At 41.0% G+C, this 21,609-nt stretch overlaps 2 protein-coding genes across 19 annotated transcripts in view; one reads left to right on the top strand and one right to left on the bottom strand.

The window, feature by feature from the left end:
- GIGYF2 (GRB10 interacting GYF protein 2) overlaps window positions 1-21,609 on the top strand; it is a 75,578-nt gene that overhangs the window by 34,205 nt on the left and 19,764 nt on the right. For 12 of the 18 annotated variants that reach the window (XM_042020713.1, XM_042020711.1, XM_042020707.1 and 9 more), the window contains 5 exons: window positions 15,021-15,200; window positions 20,086-20,303; window positions 20,392-20,551; window positions 20,629-20,829; window positions 21,309-21,499. In XM_042020713.1, the coding sequence (XP_041876647.1) occupies window positions 15,021-15,200; window positions 20,086-20,303; window positions 20,392-20,551; window positions 20,629-20,829; window positions 21,309-21,499 (950 nt within the window). Of the gene's footprint in view, window positions 1-4,327; window positions 4,400-15,020; window positions 15,201-20,085; window positions 20,304-20,391; window positions 20,552-20,628; window positions 20,830-21,308; window positions 21,500-21,609 lie in introns of those variants that run through there. The other 6 variants (XM_042020712.1, XM_042020708.1, XM_042020706.1 and 3 more) reach the window with 3 other exon arrangements.
- KCNJ13 (potassium inwardly rectifying channel subfamily J member 13) lies at window positions 167-9,474 on the bottom strand. Its single transcript, XM_042020734.1, has 3 exons — window positions 9,207-9,474; window positions 2,618-3,098; window positions 167-1,766 (listed from the first exon to the last, which is right to left on the bottom strand). The coding sequence occupies exons 2-3, from the start codon at window positions 3,093-3,095 to the stop codon at window positions 1,144-1,146; spliced, it is 1,101 nt and encodes a 366-aa protein (XP_041876668.1). The 5' UTR covers window positions 3,096-3,098; window positions 9,207-9,474; the 3' UTR covers window positions 167-1,143.

The raw sequence follows: 21,609 nt of genomic DNA, 5'->3' as shown, positions 1-21,609 counted from the left end.
TGAGTGTTCAGGTATGAACACCTAATAGGCACTGTTTTTGTCGAGAGCTTAGAAATAGTTATGCATCATTGTATTTTTCCTCTAGCGTCTTAAATTATTTAGGATCTTCAGAATGGCATCTTAATTGCAGTAGGTTTATGAGGCACTTAAATACAGAAGTCTTGTGTATAGTTGGTTTTAATTTTTTATTTCAAAATTGATTAAAGTGTCTCGAAATATCTTTTGTGCTGTGTGTACAGGCAAAGATTGATGTTAAAAAGCATAAAGAAATCAATGAATGTAGTTCTACTTCTCATATATATAGTGCATCCTTCTGGGTCGGATGTACTTGAGACAAGCAGCGCAAAGGTGAAAATGTGTGGAATGTATGAGCCTTAAAAAAAAAAAAAAAAAAGGGTGTTCATTCATTAAAAAGTCTTTTTTTTCCCCCCCCACTGCTAAATAGTTTATTTAGTGTTTTCAAATAAGAAAAAATTTCCATTGCAGTATTTGTCATATACATCCAGATTTTTTGATAGACCTGTCTGGAAGTGAGATGTTCTCTTATTTGCAGAAGGAAAAACTGCACTTAGTATTTACAATTTTACTTAATAAGCACAGCAGGAATGTTATTCACTGCCATGAGAGATTGGCAGGACTTTCAGCCATCTGAAAAATGATGTAACTCTGTATTCCCAAAGAGTTAAGAGAATAGAAGAGCTAGGCTCTTGGATGAACAGTAACTTATACCAGAACACATGTATTTACTGAATGACCCTGTATTGTTTTCTGCTTTTGTTTTGTTGTCCATTTTGTCACAAGCTGGTTAATTATGACTTTGGTCAGCTTTGGGAGTTTTCTCAGGGCCAGGGTGGCTTTAATCACAGTCTGGTGAATTCAGCAGGTAGCTCTTCTAATTTCTTAAGCATTAGTACTGTGATTCATGCACCTGACTTCATATCCTGGGTGGTTAATGCAGCCTCTCCTCAGGGGGCACACAAGCTCTCTTCACTCTGTATATCACGTTGTAATCAAAAGGATGGGAGTACAAGAGAGAGATCACTAGAAGATGGCAGGGCAGGCAAGGAAGGAAGTTTTTAAGTGGAACCCGCAAGTTTAATGTAATAATAATTAAAAAAGCACGAAGTTCAAGGTCTGTTATCTCTACTCTGTGAGGCCAGTCTCGGAGAGCTGGAAGCTGTCGGCATGCTGTCCATTGATGCGGATCTCCTTGTCAGTCCTTTTTGGACTCTTTGAGTCAGCTGCAGCCGGGAGCTCAGGTATAGTCTTGTCAAAATTCTCCATCTTGATCTGGTATTCACCTTTGGCATTGCGGGTTAGCAGGGAGGCAAAGCGGTGGTACAGCAGGATCTCTGATGGGAGGTAGGATGTTCTCCTCTGACATGTTTCTCCTGTGCCCTCCTGCACAGCTGACAAGAAGACGACCAGCTCAAAGTGGTGAGGAGCTTCTCTCTGCAGGAGAGCAGCCAGCGGGCTGGATGCAGTCATGGAATGGTAGTAGGTCAGTGGGAAGATGAAAAAAGGACACTGGTCTGCAGTGATGCTGTCCAGGTGGAAGTCAATGCTAGTTTGGTGCAGCTGCCCACTCTCTTGTTCTTGGTAAAGTATAGCAGAGATCTGGACGCTGGTCAGGGGGCTGGAGCGAGTGTTGGCCACCTGGAACATGAGGTGTGGCTTCCCCTCTGTGTGTGTGACCACGGCGGAGCGTGAGAAGCGGATGGAGAGTGCCCGGTTCTTTGGGCGCGCGATCTTGGCCACGAAAGCACCTGGAGCATGGGAAGGAGCAAAGTCAGTGTGAGCACAGAGCCTGGGCTGGTTCCCTGCAGGCTCCAAAGGAGCAGAAGCAGGCTGAGACTGGAAAGACCATGTTTGAAAATTGCTAGATTGGCATCATGCTAACTTGCTTTTGTTCAAAAAAGTACAGCTTTCCTAAAATGTTTATTTTTCTTAATTATGTTCACTTACTAATGTTTGGAAGTTAACTGTAGCTGTAAGGAGGCTGTTAGCTTGCCCCAACTTAGTGCAATTGGTAATAGGAGCTGATCTTGGTGTGTTACACTGTAGAAGCTCTTTCTAATACACAGTAAACTACCCTGTGTATTGTCAAACTGTTTTGAAGTACTTTAAACATGAAGAATATTTTAAATAACTTAAAATACCTCAAAATAGCTGTGACATTGTAAAAATTTTCATTACCTTGGGTACTGAGGAATACGTGAACACTGAGTTAAAGATCAGTGAAGATAGCTCAGCTAGACAAAAGTATACCTTAAAAGTCAAAACAAATTGACTTTAAATATTGTAATTATGTGGTAAAAGCTTGGAGAGATAATGGTATAAGAAATTAATGATTGAGAGGGATGTGCAGTGATCCGCCACAAGTATTTTCCGATGAATAGTGAAATTCCTAAGTCCAGATATTGATAACATCTAATTTGTCTCTCTTGATGAAAGGTGTTTAACTTTTAGTACTACATAGCTGAAGTCTTGTCATCCTTGTAGTGGCTACCTTAATTATTCTTTCATGTATCAAAATGAACAGTATTTATTTCTAGCTCCATTCTTCAATCCAATTGTCACACCAGTTGTATGTAAAGATGCAGTAGGAAGGGATTACCTGTGATGAAGGCTTCTAGCATGAGCCCCAGGACCATCTGGATTGCCAGCAGTGCAATAGCACTGGGACAGTCCCCACTTGGGAACATGGTACCGTAGCCAATCGTGAGTTGTGTCTCCAGTGAGAAGGAGAAGGCAGCTGTAAAACTGGTGATGTACTTGACACATATAGTGTGGTTGTCAGGTGGAGCATTGTGGTCCAGCTCCAGGTCCCCATTCATCTCAGCCAGCAGATACCAGAGCACTGCAAAGACCAGCCAGTGAATGACAAAGGAAGCCGAGAAGACGAGCATCATCCATCTCCAGCGCATGTCCATGAGTATCCCCCACGCATCTCGGAGGTACGCCACACCTCTGCCTTGGGCACCGGCCATCTGGAACGTGCTGTGTCCGTCCTTGGTCACCAGCCTCAGGTATCTCTGAGTCAGGAGGGGAGCGCTGGATTTGGTGTTATTGCTCTCTATCATATCTGTTGTCATCTTCTAGAAAGGAGAAGAAAGGGAAAAAAGTGATACAATGCCACATATTTGTATTTTGCCTAATGTTCACAGCTTCTGACACATCAGCAGGGGTTGAAATACTGCAGCCAACAAAAGAGGGCTTATACATTGCAATCCAGAGAAGATTAAGTCAGGAGCCTGGAGAGGAATTTACCACTGTTTGTGGTAATACTTTGCTAAAAAAGATTAGGTTTAAAAATCTGACTATTACTCAAATTCTCCCTGCTTAGTTGTTTGAATATAAATTTCATACTTTATCTTCCTAAATTTACATTGGAGTCACATGCTTTAATTCTTTAGGGCTGAGTGGGATGGGATTAGGCATATTGTGTATGAAAAGAAACTGAATTTTGCTCGTTATATTAGGTTTTGTAACTTCTTTTGAGCAGAGTATAATAATTTACCAATACTGTTATGAATACTATTAACAATAGTATAGAACTAAGGAAATAATGTTTATTATATTATTTCTGTAATGTATTTATGCATTTTAGGGGAATGCTGTACTTTAGCTACTAGCCCTTTCTGACTCTCCTAGCTCAAGAATTGTCTGCTGTCTGCACCCACCATGTCCAGTTAAACAGAATTACAGTATTCAGGGCAGAGCTGCTTCTGGGAGTCTGCGGCTGTTTATGTAAGGATCAGGTAAAAAGAGGGCAGGAGACCAATATGGAAAAAATACACTGTGACATAATTTCCAGTCTAGTCTGCCTGAGCAGTGCAATTTTTATTAGTGACCAAATAAAATAGGACAGCAAGTATATGGGAATTAAGGTGGAATTGCAGATATGGGAAGCAAAATGGGTACCTGTAAGTATTTGACATATTAGGCTCCTTTGTTTGCTTTTAAACCTCAAAGCTTGTGGAATTTGCTAGAGCTGCTGAATGTCTTTTGAAAAGATACTGGTCACTCAAATCCATACACTTTATAAATACTGCATGTTTAAAGTTCACCTGGGACAGATTAAAATTAAGTACAGGTTTGTGTAAAATAGAGACTTCATAATGTGTACAACCTGTTTAAAACAGTTTGTGAGGAAGCTTGTTTGTAGAACAACAGAGGATTTAAAAATACATGTAAGTTCTGCAAATGATAATTACACATGATGTATTTAGTCACTTTTGTTTTCCTATCAATTTTGACCTTTCTTTGAATGATGACCATTTCAGTCTATTACGTTTTTTTGTAGAGGAATTGGATTTTTCCCTTTCATCAGTGCCATCTTAGTTTTCTCTTGAGATGCATTAGATGTAAGGATCCTGAACTTCAGAATGAGTTTATGGTAGGTGAAAATTTGTCTTGTGATCTTTGTTCCCATAAACCAGCAGTTTCCATGACTGTTTGCTTAATCTTCAACCAAATTTTAGTAACTACAGAACATTCTATTTTGCTTTTACTTGTGTTTGATGAGGTGATGTTTGGTGTTCGTTTGATGAGGTATGAGGATTGACATCACAGTGACTAGTTAGCTAAATTATTTTTTCTTTTCTTCTGTAGCTTCTCAGAACCATCCAGCTATTACTTCTATCCATGCTGTAGTCAGAGGGAGATAGAGTAGATGATGGCCTGAGTGGAATTTGGTGGTTTCCTCCTCATCTTTAATTTTCCAGTTCACATCTCCCAGGAGGAGTATTTGGAAACCATTCCCTGTGTCAGAGACTACAGTGGACTTGACAAGGTTCTCCTGGAATATGATACCAGGCTACTTTTCTTGGGGGGTTTTGGTCATAGTCCATCCAGTTTATAGCATGACCCCCCCACCTTCACTGAGTTGGCTCTTCAGTCTGCTGCACAGCTCCCTGAATGGCAGTTCTCACTCTTACTGTACAGTAACCTGAATGCAATTATACATTCAGTAATCCAGTGACTAGTGACTTGTCTGTAGAGCACAGTCCTTGTGTTAAGATTTAGACCAGCCCTTCTGGAGGCCTTGAAGGAGCTGGAAAAAGGCATCTCTGAATGGGAAGGATGATGGGGACCATGCTCAAAATGAGCTCTGAACAGTGTCTTGGTTTTTTCATCTTAGAGTAAGCAGTACTCAAATGCTCCCTTGATTGAATAGAGAACACTTACAAAACAAAATGCCTCTGGGTGCATCATGCATTCTAAACAAACCAACAAAAACCCCAAATCAACGAAACACAACCAAAAGCCAAAGGTTGTGTTTTTCTGTAAATTCTCATGGTACTTTGAGGGCAGCATCTGCTTTGTAGACTCTAAGCAATTTGGGTTTACAAAACAAATACATGTTGTGAGAATGATTCTGATGCTGACTGATTGGTGACAGAAGCCTTTTGTGCAGTGTTATGTACATTAAGGAAAAAGGGAAAACATTCTTAAGATGGTACATTTGTCTTGGCTGTGCTTCAGATCTTCATGTGAGTGCTAAGGCAGTGTGGTTGAATGCTACAGAGAGCAAATGCTGTCATCAGTGTAGGATCTCAGATTTGTCAATTAAGTAGCTTCTTAGGGTGGTGACTAATCACTTAATGTTGTCTTAAACTCTGAAAAAAATCAGTCAGGTTCTTTGGGATCTTATCAATGGGGGAGGATTGATTCCTGACATATTTTGAAGGTGCTTGAGAAAGAGCCTACGTTAGCTCCCAGCAGCACATTTCAGAACAGTCCTGTGTCTCCGCTCCTTGAGACTCCCAGCAGGTGAATTTGCCTTCTGAGGTTAACCAGGTTATGCACCGGTACAGTCCTCTGATTTTTCTAGTCTAGGACTGTTGAAAATGTTAGTTTCCTGTTTTGGTGGCAGGGATAGCATTGGAAATGTGTAAGCTTGAGTTCAAAAACCCCTTTTTTCAAGTACTCTTGATGGATTAAGAGTCACAAGTCTCAGCTTCTTGGAGTGAGAAAAACAGATAAGAAACTGCAAATAGACTCTGAGAGCAGTGCAGTTGGGTGAGAGTAAGAGGCAAAAGAGCATCTGCCCTGTGGGAAATAGCTTACTCAGGCTGGAGGATCAGTCCTCTGTATTCTCAAAAGCAGAGGCAGCTTAAGAGCAGATGTGATTTTGAATTAAAAAAGTCTTAATGTCTTCTATCTACTCCTTTCCTTGCCCATAGTAACAAAATACAAATGCCTTCTTTCCTTGTTAGTGATAAATTAATTAAGTTATAAAGTACCATTTGGACCACCTGATTGAATCCCCTGTGTGGCATGGTCCTTGATGTGACCTCACATTAATCCCAGTTTCAGTGTATGTTTTGGGAAAGATACTCAACTTTGATGCAAAGAGAAAAATTCTGTGTTTGTTGGAGATTGCTTGTTTCCACTATAACATACATGCACTGTTTCTTATCCAGATTTGTCCAGTGTTCTCTCTCAACGATCTTTGTTATATTATGGGGTGGGTTTTGCTTTTCCTGGTTGCTGACTTGTGCAACTGTTGCAGCTTTGGGGTGTTTCTTGTCCCTCCATCTCCCAGCTGATAGCCCCTGACTAGAAAGACAGGAACTGTCAGAAATCACTTTCCTAAACCTCTTCTGGCATGCTGACCAGTCCCTTATCACACATTTGCTGTGTCTAATCCTTCCTATTTACGTTCTCTTGAAAGCTAAATTGTCACCAGCACCAGTGTGTTGGTCAGTTCTTAGCTTTTTTTGGTTTTCAGTCTTTTTACCACTTTGTCCCTCATGCTGGCTTCTTTCTTCTATGACAAACCCTCTAAGACAAATCAAGGTAGGGTGAGTACTAATTTTTCTTCTAGCAGTGGGACAGGTTCTAAACTGACCTGGCTGGCTAGTGATTTATGTGTGATAAAACCTTGTCTTACAGCTTTGGGATGTTGCTTGCATTTCTGAAATTCATGATCCAGGCACACAGATCTCTCATGCTTTGCCTTTTTGATCGAGATCTTCTTCCTTGTGTTGTAAGAGCCTTTATTGCATTCGTGCTCCATGCCACCACATTGATTTCCTCTCCTTTCCTCTTGCTTAGCTTCTCCTTAGGACCTCGGGTAGGGTTGCAGGGGAACTCATTGGCAGCACTGTCTTTATTTTCGTTTGCCTTCTCAGTTGAAGGCATTCGAAGTGACACTTCCAGCCTGTTCGCAGTTCAGTACACAAATGCATCTGCAACCTTCTGAGGAGCCTGAGCGAGGAGCTGTGTTCAGGGGAGACTTTTGCTGTGTTGCCCTACCTGCCCACCTTCTAGTCTTAACAAAGTCTGTTCTAATTGACCTTGGAAGGGATTTGAAACAGTTTATGCTCTGCTTCTTCATTCTGACAGGAAAATGGTCATGAGGACCTGCTGTTTTCTGGGAGTGACTGCAAAAACTGCTTACAACTGCAGCATCATTTGAAGATTTACTAGAACCTATAGGTGTGCCCCTCTGGGGGTGTGTACATTCCCTCTTTACTTAGCCTGGGTTTGCACGATCATGTACAAGCTTCAGATTTAAACCTTGTCTCCTCTGAGCTGGGATTGTGCAGATCTGTTGCTGCCTCTGTGCTTTGCAACAAGAACAAACTAAGATAATTTTTGAAAGGCATTTTTCATGCTATTAAAATGGCTATTTTGTGTGTTCTTATTTTTAGATTATTGGTTTTTGTATTTTTAGACTGAATGGCCACCCTTGGAGATGCTCTGACATTATTATTAGGAAATGAAGGTTTTTTTCAGTATGGATGACACGATTGGATCATATAACTTACATTAGGAGACAGTCTTAGAAATGTAGGAAGTAATTCAGTTTGAGTAGCTGCACTGGTTGAAAGCTTACGCTACTGTTGTGAGTAGAACAGTTAATATTTCAAGCATATTTATCCTTTTGGTTTTGTAGCTAATGCCTGAGATGAATGGAAGTAGTTTGTGACAAAACTGTTACTTCTGAGCAGTGTGCAGAATTAAGATAACAGTTTTCAGGACTTGTTACATTTATAAGTAGGTCTTGTAAAAATGGAAACTTGAATTTGTTGACCCCAAGCCACATTTTTCAAAGCAAGTGCTATAAAGGATAGGATGTGAGAGCCTGTACTTTTGGCTTTCTGTGGCAGTTTATTACAGAATGCACTTTAAAGAAAAGAGGTGGTAAAATAGGAGAGTATATCTCCTTTTGTAGTACAGAAAACAAGGCTGCTTATATACTTGATTTTTGGGAAGTCAAATAGTGCTCTGTTTTGTATATAATGTATTTTCACATAAGTACTCTGAGGATCCATGTGAACACTAATTCTGGATTTTGAAGTAGCATCTGAGTGGACCGATTAGCCTGGCCACTTTTAGAGAAGCAGAAAAGCAACATTTAAGCATCTTGGTAAAGGCTTTAAACTATTCTAGTATACATTAAATCCTTATCAAGAAACTTAAATGCAGAATTAAATATTGATAACGGAGGAGTAATTTGACAGTTATAAGGGAGGTTTTTATTTGATGTAAAGCTGCAGTAATAGAAGTTTGCTGCCACCCTTTTTTTTTGTGGGACTTGCTGTTTTTGAAGAGCAGTCATGCCCTGTGTGATGCAGACTTTCCCATGGCTTGCCTAGAATGGCTAAGTTTTGCAGGACGTTGGAGTTCACTCCATGCCCGTGTGTGGTGTCCTGGGCAGTGGTGCCAGCTCACTGTGTGTCCAGAAGCACAGAGAATTAATGCATTGATTGAAAACTGTTGAAGTCTGAGATACAATTGGAGATGGTAAAAGCAAGTTTGAAGATGTGAAGGTTTTCTTTTAATTTGTGATGGAACTGAAGTTAAATGCTGAGTTATGAGTGCAGCAAGGTGAGGATGACTTTTTCATTATTCTTGGCCAATTTTGTAACACCCAGCTACTGTAGCTGGAGCTTGCAAATGTTCCCTGTCTGCAGAACCTTTCCAGCCCTCATCTCAAAAACTTTCTGAAAAAATACTGCATAATGACTTTGATTTTGCTCTGTGTGTTCTTAGGACACCTGAGAGCATTTTCTTCTTTTTGAGGGGGAAGAATCAGCAACCATTTTGTTTAAGGTGATACTTAGTTTAGCAAACTTTAGAAATAAAACTCTGCCCTGGAAAGAACTTTGATTTCTTTGATTAAAGAATGATAGAACAATTCCAATTGTACAATAAGAGAAAAGGAAGAAAAAAATATGGTTTCGTGTACTTACCGGTCTTTGGGGGGGGTGTGTGTGCAGGAGGAGGGGATAACCTGGGCTCCTGGAGAAGGACTTCTCTGGTCTGGTGTGCTGGTCCCAGCACTAGCAAGAACCTTCCCACAAGTGGTTGGTAGAGATTTTAAAAAAACCAAAACCTTTAAAAATGGGTTTGTATGTCTCATTCCTGTGTTTATATGCTGGGGGGATTGGTTTCCATCTGAGGCTGATTTGATTGGTCGTTTTGCCTGCAGGGGGGCTGGTTGGCTCTGATCATGTGGAAAAGAATGCTGGTTTGTTAGGAGCATTTCTTTACCCAACACAAATCCTTAGCAGCCAGGGAGAAATCCTCAAACACTTACTTGGAGAAGGGGTCCCTTCCCCCTCACCTCCTTAATCAAGATAATTTTTTAGGTTTGTATAACCTAAAGTTCTACATGAAAGTTGAAAAGGCCAAAATTCCCTTGGAAAAGTTCTCATATTGCTACTGAAAACTCACTCTGTTCACTGATACCTTTTTTAACCAGTGTCAACTACTGTTTGTTTGGATGAAGAGGAAACACTCTTGTGTCTCGCTGCTGCTCCAGTTCTTCCTTTCCTGTTGTGTCCCAAGCTCTGGAATGTGAATGGAGAGGTGGATGCAGCTCATGGTGCAGCCTGTGGTCTCAGGAGGGTGTTGCTGAATTGCAGCCTAATGCTGCTCAGAAGATGTAGACCTGGCCATTTTGATTGCCACATTGCTCCTTTGTGAAAACATGGAATTAATCACAGGATTTGGCTAAAGCCTAGGAATAAAACAAGGCAGATTAGGTGGCTTGCTGATTCCATGCAGCAAATGAAACCACTTTCACTTAAGCTATTTGCTCTTTCACTCACTGAGAGGAGTTGTTGAGGGTATGTCTGAGCAAGTGGCTGCTCAGAGTGGTCAGTGTGCTGCCCTGCTGGACCAGCTCTGAGGACAGCTCTGGAACACAGTACTGGTTCACACTTTTTTTTTATCCCTTGGTGAGCTGCTGATGTGAGGGCTTTGACTGAACGTCAGATGTAAGAGGATCTGAGAAACAAAGGCTGTGGTTGTTTGCAGTAAAACTACTGAAGGCCTGCTGGGAAAATTATTAATGTAGACTTTCCTGCTTAGGAAACAAAATCCTCCCTATTTTTTCTTCTTTAACCTTCCCCCAGCCCTAAATTGCAGAACATTAATTTTTTGCTTCATTAGTATGGAACATTTTAATACCTGTTCAGGCACAGCACCGAAAGCTGATAGGCATAGTGTGACTTGGAGAACCAGGGCAAGTAATGTAGTGCCAGGGGACTCCCACCAGTGCGATAAGGCTGTAGGACAGTGTGACTCGCCCTTCACCCTTCCCTCTATATTCTGTCAAAGCTGAAATTCCACTGCAGACGGCCTCACTTAGTCCCAAGCAGGATTTTGGTTTCAAACAGTATTTTCTTAGAAGCCATCTTTTGAACTGTAGAAAGCATATGCTGTGTGGTCACAGGTTTTCTAACCTAATTCAGCTGAATAAATTGGAAATCTTAACACAGTTGTACGGCAGGTTAAAGGAGATACAGTGCGTGATTTCCAGGTGTGTTATGGAATTAAACTCGTTAATTCCTTTGGATCTACTGGCTCACTCACACCGGTGACAGTAGATAATGGCCCGTTTAGTGAAAGAACACGGAGTTATAGTTGAGTAGTATGTTTGAGGCCTACTGTTGAGATTGAGTGTTTATGCAGAGAGATTGAAAATTTGAGGCTAGGAATAGGATTCAGAACTTCTGATCTGTCAGTGAGAGTCACTTCATGGAATTTGTATTGCTGTGGTGTTCCTAGCATGTCCAGTAGTGTTCTAAAGAGAAGGTAGTCTTTCTCTAGAAACATCATCTTAAGGACATTTATTTTATTCTTCTGTGAAATAAACAACAAAATTAACACATTTAGGCAAAGTTATTTCAGTTCCTTTAAAAATGCTGCAAAGGTTTTTCTTCTTATCTTCCCTTTGAGGAATCGTGTAGCAGGCAGCAGAGAGAAGAGAACAAGTCAAAGCACTTAATAGACTGTCTTGGTTTTTGTCCCTCTGTAGAGGAAATAGCCATGCTGTCAGTCGTCGCTTTCTTGTTTATTCTTTCCAGACAGTGAGCATGGCATAGGCCGGCAACGTGGGCTGACAGCCTGGAGGACAGAAGTTCTTTGCCATTCTGTTACTAAGTCCTCTTCATAAACACGTTGCCATGGGGCGACATCCCCGAATCCAGTCTTGTTCTCCACAGTTAGTGTCCCCTCAACTTGGTGTTGCACAGCTGTAGGCTTTTCTGGCTGGATACCACTCGGCTCTGTCTGAAATTTTCTGTAAACACCATTGCTGGCTTTGTGACAGGCCTGAACAGAGGTGCCCTTTTACTGCTCCTTCTCTTCAGGAAGTCCAGTCAATTAGTCCAAGGCAAAACCATGGATTGCGTTTTAGTTTCTTTCATCCTTAAAACGTTGCCAAGTCCCGACTCTGTGACCTGAGTTATTTCGGCTGAAACGATTGAGCTCAAATCTAGAAACAGTTGCAAAGAATATGCTGGGACTTTGGAAGTTACGAATTTAGATGTAAGCTGTAGGAATATTCCTGTATTCAGTTTGTCACTGTCTCTCTGTCACTTGGGTAGCTGGATTTTTCTGGTCCTTAACCTGTGACTGGTTTGTGTTTATAAAGAACTAGTTTCTTAGCTGGTCTGTCTAATCTTCAGGATCATCTGATGCCAGACCTGTTTGGACACATACCTTGTTCTCTGACTGTTGCTTGCTGTGGTGTCCTAGTACCAGAAAACTGAAGTATGTCATGAGACACTGCATTTTTTTTCTCTTAATTCTGCTGAATGTGACATCAGAGCACTCTCTGATGTGACACACTTGAGTGCTGCTGTGTTTGGAAAGATTTTGGAACCGCAGGTGATCCCATCCTCAGATGAATGTAATACTGACCCCTTATATTTGGGGTTTTTTCATTTCTACATTTCTAATGCCACAGAATTTAAAATCAGAAGAAGGGCAGGATCCCACTTGAGTCTGATCTGGCAAACAGCATTTGATGATTTGTAACCTCTAGAGAGATGTGTTTCAAACGCCGCTTTCTGCAAGTTCAGCATACAAAACCTGACTTTGATAGTTCAGTTCTTGGGAACAAAATCCGCTGTCCTAAGGACTAACAGAACCTGAGTTGCCTTGGTTTGCCTATAGCATGAGTAGGTATGCAGGGGGGCTAAAACCTGTATATACGGTGGCAAAGCAGACTTCACAATATTCTTTAAGTAACCTTTTTTCCCAAATGTTTTTGGGAGAGTGGAACAGAGCCTGTGAGCTGAGAGCTTGTCTGTGTCAAAGAGCAGTCTCCAGAATCAACTGAACTTACAATGGAAAGGAAGAACATCCTTTTTTCTTCCTTTATTGGTAGAGTCTAAAGTCTCTCAAATTATTGTTACTGAATAAGCGTCAAGTAATAGCTGTGAGTTTTTATGAAAATAATAGATAAATCTGTATATTACTTCTCTTGTCTCAAACCAGTGTTTTGAATAACTTTTCTTTCAGTAGCTGCTTTAGTGAGAAAAAAATGAGTATCTTGTGCTGCAGAATAAAAAAAAAAATTGATCGATCTCCCTCCTTGTAGCATTTTAAAAAGAAATTCAGAAAGAACGAGGCATTGTCCGTGTTGTCTGGGGCTGAGGCTCCCCTGCACTGTCGGGTTGCAGCTCTCTGCTGTGCACCTCTCTGTGTTTCGCTTCCAGCTGACTCGGCTCTGTAGCTCTGCCTCCTGCTTTTCTGCTATGGGAAGCCCATCCAAGGAGCAATGGTGAGAGGCTTCCCTGCACTTTCTGTTACCTTAGTCTGCATTTTTTAGATACCTAAAATGGAAAAAAAAAAAAAAAAAAATTCCCAAACTTAGATTTTTCTGTCTAGCTTGTTCCTTTCCTGTATTTTCCATGAAGCATGGGAAAACAGAATGTGGCTGACCTTCATCTCCAAAGATTTGTCCACTCTGGATAAGGGAACTTGCCAGCATTGCACCTACCAAATGAAGGGAGTTGAGTGCCTCCAGCAGGTTTTGTTTTGTTCGGAGTCAGTATCACCAGAGACTCCCTAAAATACACTGTCTGAAGATTGTTTTGTTTTGTTTCTCAAAACCCCAGCAAATACAGAAGTGATCTTCAGCCAGATGTCCCCTTCAGTGAAGTAAAGGTGTAACTGGGTTATATTTGGCGTCATAGCTGACATTGCCTGTTGGTACTGGTGTGTAACTTTAAATTAGGTACTGGTGCTGGACTTTAAATTAGCCAGTGTGCTTTAGCTCTTCATATAGGAGCAATATAAGAGGAAAGTATTCAAAAAAATTTAGAGCTGGCGAAAGATAATGGGGTTTTTTTCCTCTGGTGTTTTGAGATGGTGGAGAAGGGATGTCAGTTTTTCTCCAAGGTGCATGCAAAGTAGAGAGCCAGTATGTGCTTTCTGTTTCCAGAGTGCAATATCTCTAGTAGGAAGAATTTTCATGTTCTAAACAGAGGTCTGATTTGCCACAGAATTTCAGGTCATCTTTGTTTCCTCATCTTTTTCATTGACTGAAAAAATTGCCTGATGCTAAGAAAGGGAAATACATTCTCCTATGCTTCCTAAACTAAATTCTTAAAAATGTCTCTTTCCACCCCAGGAGTCTTAGTACATGATCATGCTTTCGTTTTTCCTGTCTTAATAAAGCAGGCATACTAAACGGGCTTCACCAAATAACCTCTTATATTCTTGGATTTTAGGACTCTTAAGAAGGAAGATTCAGTATACCTTTCTCTAGTACTTGAAAACTTTTCTTTTTAGAGGTAACACCACAATTTCAGGTTAACACTGGGTAATAATATCAGTGAGGAAATGGCATCACTATGGTTCCTGTGAGAATTCTGGTGCTACACAGCTGAAGAAACATTTCAGTGATGGGCTGTCTTGTCAGGGCAAGTCACCAGTGAAAGCAACATCTGTGTTAAGCCTTGGAATGCTGGTGTATGACATGGAAATCTTGGTGTATAATGTGGAGTCTTTTCATGAAAATATTTATATCGTCCTTTTCTGACAGGGTTGCTCTTCATAAATACTTGAGGATTTTATGTTTTGTTTTAAATATAACATAATGTAAATTGAGAACTAAAAGACTATCCTAGCTCCTAAACTTCTAGTAGACTTATCCTTCAGCTCAAGCATGATTGCTTTTAGCCCTTCATACACTGACCTTGGCTCTCCAGAAGATGGATTCACAGCATAATGTTAACATTGCTAAGTTTTTTCTCGTTTCTTTCTCAGTGCTACTTTAAATTTTCAGTGTTTCCTAATAGTAAGACTGCTGTATGTCGGATTAAATAGATCTCATGTTCTTTTTATTACAGAAGTAACAAATGTGCTTGGTTTATATAATGTTTACACTGTACTCCCATTTAGCTTGAGACACTTCATGATACAGCAGTTTATTCTTTCTCTCTGCACACTTTTGCCTTCTTTCTGTTACATTTCCCTACATCTCTTAAACTGCCTTTTCCTCCTCTGTCTTTCCTATCCATGTTCCAATTGCTTATTATGCTTTGCTTTCTTCTGGATTTTTTTTTTGGTCTTTCCGTCCCAAGGTACACAGGGACCTGGATTTCTTTTCTCTGTCATGTTTCCTTCCTGAATTTCCATTCCTCTCCTAGGTTCCTGTAACCACTTCTGGTGCATTTTTGCCTCCAAGGGAGCAAGATTTCAACCCTTTTCTATTTCTGTGTTTCTAAAGACAGGACGCATGTTCACTGGCGTGTGTTTTTTTGCAGTGAGACCAAACTTTGAGGAAGGTGGTACAGCGACTGCGGGGAGGAAACATGAATTTATACGCTCTGAGAGCGAGAACTGGCGCATCTTCAGGGAGGAACAGAATGGGGAAGATGAGGATGGAGGCTGGCGACTGGCTGGGTCACGGAGGGATGGGGAGAGGTGGCGTCCTCACAGTCCAGGTGAGAGCAGAGCTGGGCAAACATGCAGCCACGGTTACAGAGAGAGGGCAGAGGCCGTGAGGAGAGGGAGGTGCCACGTTCAGGGCAAAAATAGGTTCATGCAGTTTTGGTCATTAAATACTGTTCTGGCATGTGTGGGACTCTTGGTCACAAGACGATTAGCATAAAATTATGTACCTTTTGTTTTCCTTTTAGCATCTTCAGTACCCTTATGTATTTAAGGGAACAATACTTTTCAGGTGTTCACTTGTCTGTATTGTGCTCCAGGTGTGTAGGTGCCTGGTAAAATAAGGGGTTTTTAATAGTACTGTTTCTTTGTGGCTGTGACAGTGAGGGGAGAGAAATCACCCACATTAGACAGCATACCTAAGGCTGCAGAGTGACACTGACACTAAACCACTCTGGTCATTGGCCTCTTTCTAGTTTCCCAGAAATGTTTGCAATGCCAAGAAGCATTCTTGGAAGATCTCAAAATATGTTGCTCTATGCATTTTGTAGTTAGTTACAGGATGTCTTGTCTCAAAGTTCAAGCACCTGTTTGATTTCACTCTTCCCTTCCCTGGCCTGACAGGGCAAGTCTGTTCACTTGCTTTCCAGCATTGTATTGCCAGAGTTGCAGCAGAAATACAAAGCAGTGCTTGGTATTTCAGTAGTAGGACTGAAACATATTATATATTTTTTTTTTTTCCTTCTCTTTGGAAAAGACTGGCATACCTGGTGTGGGATTCTGGGTTTGGCTATCTTTTGGCTGCAGAAGGCTTCTGGAGTACCAGGAGAGGATTAGGCTCTTCTATTGTTACATCTTTATAGAATAATAAAATCGTTAAGTTTGGAAAATATCTTTAAGGTGGTTGAGTCCAACCATTGACCCAGCACTGTCAAGGCCACCACTAAACCATGTCCTTAAGTGCCACATCTACATGGCTTTTAAATCCCTCCAGGGATGGGGCCTCCACCACTTCCCTGGGCATCTGTGTCAATGCTTGACAACTTTTTCAGTGAAGAAATTGCTCCTAATGCCCGATCTAAACCTCCTTTCTGGCAGTTCTAGAAGGATGATAAGGTCCCCCCCACTTGAGCCTTCTTTGCTCCATGCTAAAATTAATAGGAAAGCAAAGAAAGCACAGGACATTTTTGGGGCAGAGGTGGACAACTTCTCTTCAGTACAAAATAGTCCCAGTTGCTCTTACAAGGGGTCTGTTGCCCTTTTCAGCATCCCAGACTTTCAGTATGGTTATTGTTGTGAGCAACCATTACCTTGGTTCTGAGCTCTCTCCACAGCTGTGTATGACTTTCCTCTCAAACAGCTGTTCTCTTTTACTAAAATTTAGCAGCGAGCCCAAGGCTTGATTTATCAGATGTTTTCTATTTAGAGCAAGGCTAAAAGGCAAATTTTGAAGAATATAATTTTCTTTTCCCCAGTGTTTGGTCACAGTTGTTGATCAGACACTGCTGCTTTGTTATCTAGTTGAGGCGACATCAGGCCAGCTACCTCGTGATGCAGCATGATACTCAGGAGTGGAGTGTTCTTTGAGTACCAGCCCTCATGCTTTAGCTTAAAAGGAAGCTTAGACCTCAAAGTTTAGAAGTTCATTCAGCTCTTGAACGTTTTTGGAAGATGTTCTGAGGAATGTTTTGAAAATTCATTTCACTTCCATCATGGAAAATATTACTGCTTTTTTGAATTTCAGTGTAGTAGAAACTAACTGAACTTCCCTTACAAGTTAGTTTTAGCAGGTATTGTTGAAAGCCTGTTCAAAGACTTACGTGAATCTGCAGAAAAGTTGCTGATTTTGAGATAGCCTGAGCTGACAGCTGTATTGTCCTGTTTCCAGCTTTCATCAGAGCTGTATTTGAATTCTCCTTTTAGTAGTAGTCGCAGAACTATCAAAACGGTTTTAATAACATTTTTGCTTTAAACAATGAGTTTAACTCAAATTGGTGTGGCTTAAATGGCTTCTTTGTACTTACTCTGGTGTTAGGTAATAGTATAGTCATATGTCCTGCTAAAAATAGAGAAATGTTTTCATTTGTTTAGCTGGTCCTTCCTTTGGCTTGACTCTGTGTACTCCCTGCTAGCATCTTTAGGCTGGCTTTAATATCTGCTAGAAGAGTGTGACCACAGATTTAGATTCATTGGCTGCTTCAAAATTCTCCTTTTTTTTTTATTTTTAATTTTTAACCATCTTTTAAAATTATTAATGTGTAAAAAGCCCTTCTTTCTGTTGTTCCAATTCTTGCATTCATGCCATGATTGCCCTTTAAATTTGCAAGGTAAGTCTGTTTTGTCAGAACCTGCTTTGGTCTCAAAACTAGTGACTGATCTATAGATGTTTATGGTTTTGGTTACCAAGTCAGCCTTAAGGAATAGGAATAATTTTTTCTTGCCTAGAAATCTCTGATGTGATTTTCTTTCTTTGCTTTAAATTGAAATTTACTTAGCTGTTCAAATTTGGTCTTTTTCCTGAAAAGCATTCGAGAGAGACCTTAGGCTGTACTCTCCTGTACGCTCATATAAATCCTTTTTAGTTGCTGCTTTGTTTGAAGGGCTTTTCAAATTCATCTTGATTCACTCCACTTTCAGAATCAGGTGCTGTGATTCAACTAGAGTTAAACCTTTGGGCATTGTTCCTTGTGTTTCTTAAATATCTTGAAGCAACTTGAAGCAACATTGGAGAATCTTGCACTAAAATTGAGCGAAATAAGAACTAGGTCTATATATAAGATATGCCAAAAAATGTGTACTATTCTTTTGTTAAGTGTTTAGCATTTAGTATTGTTTTAGTATATATTGACAATTTCAGTGCTGAGTTAGAATATACCTTTTAAGAGATAAATAGCTGCTAATAAGGCTAATGTATACTTGTATACACTACAGCCAGTAGTCCTGTCTTTTACCTACACTGTCACCAAAAATTGCAAGGAGTTAATTAAGCTGAAAATTATCCTTACACTTTAAATCTTGAACGTGTAACTAGTGCCTAGTGATACTATATGGCTGAACCTACAGCTATGTTTGTGTCCTAACTGTTGTTAGTTAAAAAGCTTTAGGTAAGAATTCAGGTTTATCTCTACTTCTGGCTTGCTTTAAAGGTTGGCAGCCTGACACTTCAGACCTGAATTATGGCCTATATTCTAACTGGGCTTTTACAAACATTTTTTTACTAAGAAACAAGGGCATGTGTCTGCTGCACCTATGTCTTTTTGCCTCTCCATGTAGCTCTGAAAATGCGGGAGCTGTAAAAGGTGATGCGACAAAATCTCTGCAAGCAGGCTACATCGTTATTCATTTGAACTTTGAACATACCCGGGCTAACAAAATTCACCTTCAAAAAGCATGTTTCTGGGTCTCACTATGAAAAGCTGCACTCCTGGTATTGGGATGTGAACTGTGGAAAAATAGCAGCTCCTGTCAATGCAGGCCCATTTATGGCTGTTCAGGAAATTCTTAATACTGAATTTTCCTATTCCACATGAAAGAGAGCTGAAGAAGAGATGCTTAGCCGTTTGTGAGCGCTAGGGTAGCAAACAGGCAGAGCTGTTCATCCATGCTCTGTGGCATTGCCAGAGTCAGGCCATAGCTCTGTTTGTCCCCTTGCTGGGAGCCCTGACATGGACACTGCTGCTTGTCATGAGGAGCTGTCTGTCCAGGGACTCAATCAGAACTGCTGTCTTGTTGTCAACAACCTTTCACGCTTAAATCTCTTTCCTCAATAACATTAAAAAGATTGCCTCAGAACACTGATTTGATGGTTTAATACTTCTTTCTTTGCGAAGCATAACTAGAAGCATAGGTTAAGTTATCCAGTGGAATTATTTGCAAATAAGCACACATGGAATAGTGAAGGCATTGTTAAAGTCTGACATTTGTGTTTTCTTGGTAAAATTTAAGATTGAAGTTCATAATGTTTCTGGAAGGAGTTTGTTTTACATTTCCTTTATTTGTGAGACAAAGATGGATTTTTGCATGGCTAATATTAATAGTTAGGGTATTAAGGTCAGTGTGGAAGCATTCCTCAGTCATGAAACAGGACCACATTTCTCCCCTTTACTATGATTTTTGTTTTGGTAGCCATTTGATACTGTGAGGCTGCACTGATTCTTGGAGCAAAAAAAAGAATTTACTTTTTTTTGAAAGCTGTGTACAGACCTTTCACTCCCAATTTGTTTTCCTTAGCGGCCAGTGCTTTACAGTTTAAATAACATTATTGCACTCAGAGGATTTGAAGCTTGGCTGAATGAAAGTGTCTTCTGAATATGAAGTTTATACTTGAATTGGGAAAGTTTTCCCACTTCTTATCTTTCCAAGTTTTGGTATTCCATGGCTAAAAAAAACCTTTCAAGAGACTGACCAGTCCTTTCAAAGGTATTTGAACAGTTATCACTACCATTTCTCATGTATATGCACACAAGCGTATCTGAGGGCAAGAGGGAAAAAACATGGGTGTTCTGTTCAGGATGAGACTTCTGCAGAGTCCCTGAAGGAAAATACAAAATCTTATACATGTAAAGGTGCCAAAAAAAGACTTAAGTCAAAGATGGCTGGTAAATTCAATTGGCAACTAGTGTTGCTTGTCTTATTTTGGTGCCTGTTTAAGATTTTGTCGCCCAGCTTTTTTAGCTGTATGTGGTTTTTAGTGCTTATTCCACAATTTATAATGCGGGGATATACTGTGGACAATATTTGAAAGGCTTCTGCTTATTGGTGAGATGCTCCTTTTCTTTGCCTTGTCCTTGAAGTCGCCCGTTCACAGGGGGGCTCTGTACCATGTAGGGGCTTTCTGAATTGCTGTCAGTGTCCCCTTGTGTCATTCCCCCCCCTCCCCGCCCCATTGTGTGAGTGCTGCCCTGGGACCATGTGGTAAAGCTCCTTTCCCTGCCTTAGATGGCCCTCGTTCCGCAGGCTGGCGGGAGCACATGGAGCGACGGCGGAGATTCGAGTTCGATTTCCGGGACCGAGACGACGAGCGGGGCTATCGCCGCGTGCGCTGCGGCAGCGGCAGCATGGACGACGACAGGGACAGTCTCCCTGAGTGGTGCTTGGAGGATGCGGAGGAAGAAATGGGCACTTTTGACTCCTCTGGAGCATTTCTCTCTTTAAAGGTGAAAAGCTGCTTTGGGCCCTTGGGTCACTTGGAGCAAATGTCCTGTGATGTCGGGTGGGTTATGGATGATTGCATTGACTTTGCAGAAGGTGCAGAAGGAGCCGATACCAGAGGAACAGGAGATGGACTTCCGGCCTGTGGAGGAAGGGGAGGAAAGGTCTGATTCTGAAGGGAGCCACAATGAAGAAGCCAAAGATCATGAAAAGACCAAGAAAGAGGGGGAGAAAACAGAAAAAGTAGTGGCAGGTAAGGGAGACTTCTTCTGCAACTGTCAATGTAGAATTTCTGTTAATTCAGTTACTTAGAACTGTGCCCTGTTACAGAAGCAGTGGAGGAGGCAGCTCAGGCATCGTCTCCAGCTGCCAGGTCAGACACTCCACCGAAATCCCAGCCTCCAGACCTGCTGCAGGCAAACCTTTTTGAAAGAAAGGAAGAGTCTGTGCCAGAAAGAACAGAAAAAGCAGAAGATAAAGAGAATCGAGTGGAGAATACACTGTCAGCCAAAATGTCCAACAGAGGGGAAGGTAATAAACCTGACAGATAAATTTAGTAAGTTTCCATTATTCACTGTGAGTAGTCCTGGCCCTTTAAAAGAGGCAAGGACTGGATTATTGTGATGGAAAGCCACAATTCACTGACTGATCTATAAATACAGGATTTGTTGGATATGCCATCTCAAATGCTTGCAGTGCACTAGTACTCCACACTGAAATGCGTTGTGGATGTGCCTCAGTGTGGTTCAGCAGAGTATTATGGACAAATGTGTGTGGCCAGGAAATGGGATATGCTGAAATCTGCCGAGTTCTGCACTGATAGAACTAAACTGTTCATTTCTTGAAGTTAGGTTGGGTGCCTGTGCTGTAAACAGTACTTTCAGGAAGATCTGAAAATGCTTTTGCTTTGGTGCTAAGTTTGAGCCGTTGAATATTCTCTGCATTAAGTTCTTAAAAGTAATTGTCATTTATGTTAAAGATAATGAACTAACTTCAACATTTTTCTTTAGATTTGGCTTCTCTTGCTCAACCTTTGCCACAGATTTCTGCAGACACAGCTGCTTCTGCTCATCTTTCTCCTCCTGTTTCCAATTCAAATCCTGTTCTGCGGCCAGTTCAAACACCTGTCACAGCTGCTCCAGGCATGGGCAACATTCCCACTGACCCAGATGATGAAGAGGGCCTCAAACACCTAGAGCAGGTAAAATTTCTCAAATTCCTTTGTTGTTGACAGTAGTGAGACTGGAGGAATGTGGAATGCAAAAAACACTTGAAGCCAATAAAATCAGAAATGCAGCTGAAACTTTACAC

The sequence above is a fragment of the Corvus kubaryi genome, unplaced genomic scaffold (assembly GCF_017639235.1).
Source record: "Corvus kubaryi isolate FWS band 111438036 unplaced genomic scaffold, C.kubaryi_AGA036_p1.0 37041, whole genome shotgun sequence".
Lineage (NCBI taxonomy): Eukaryota > Metazoa > Chordata > Aves > Passeriformes > Corvidae > Corvus > Corvus kubaryi.
The sequence above is the reverse complement of the archived record's forward strand: the minus strand, read 5'-3'. Positions and strand labels throughout refer to the sequence as shown.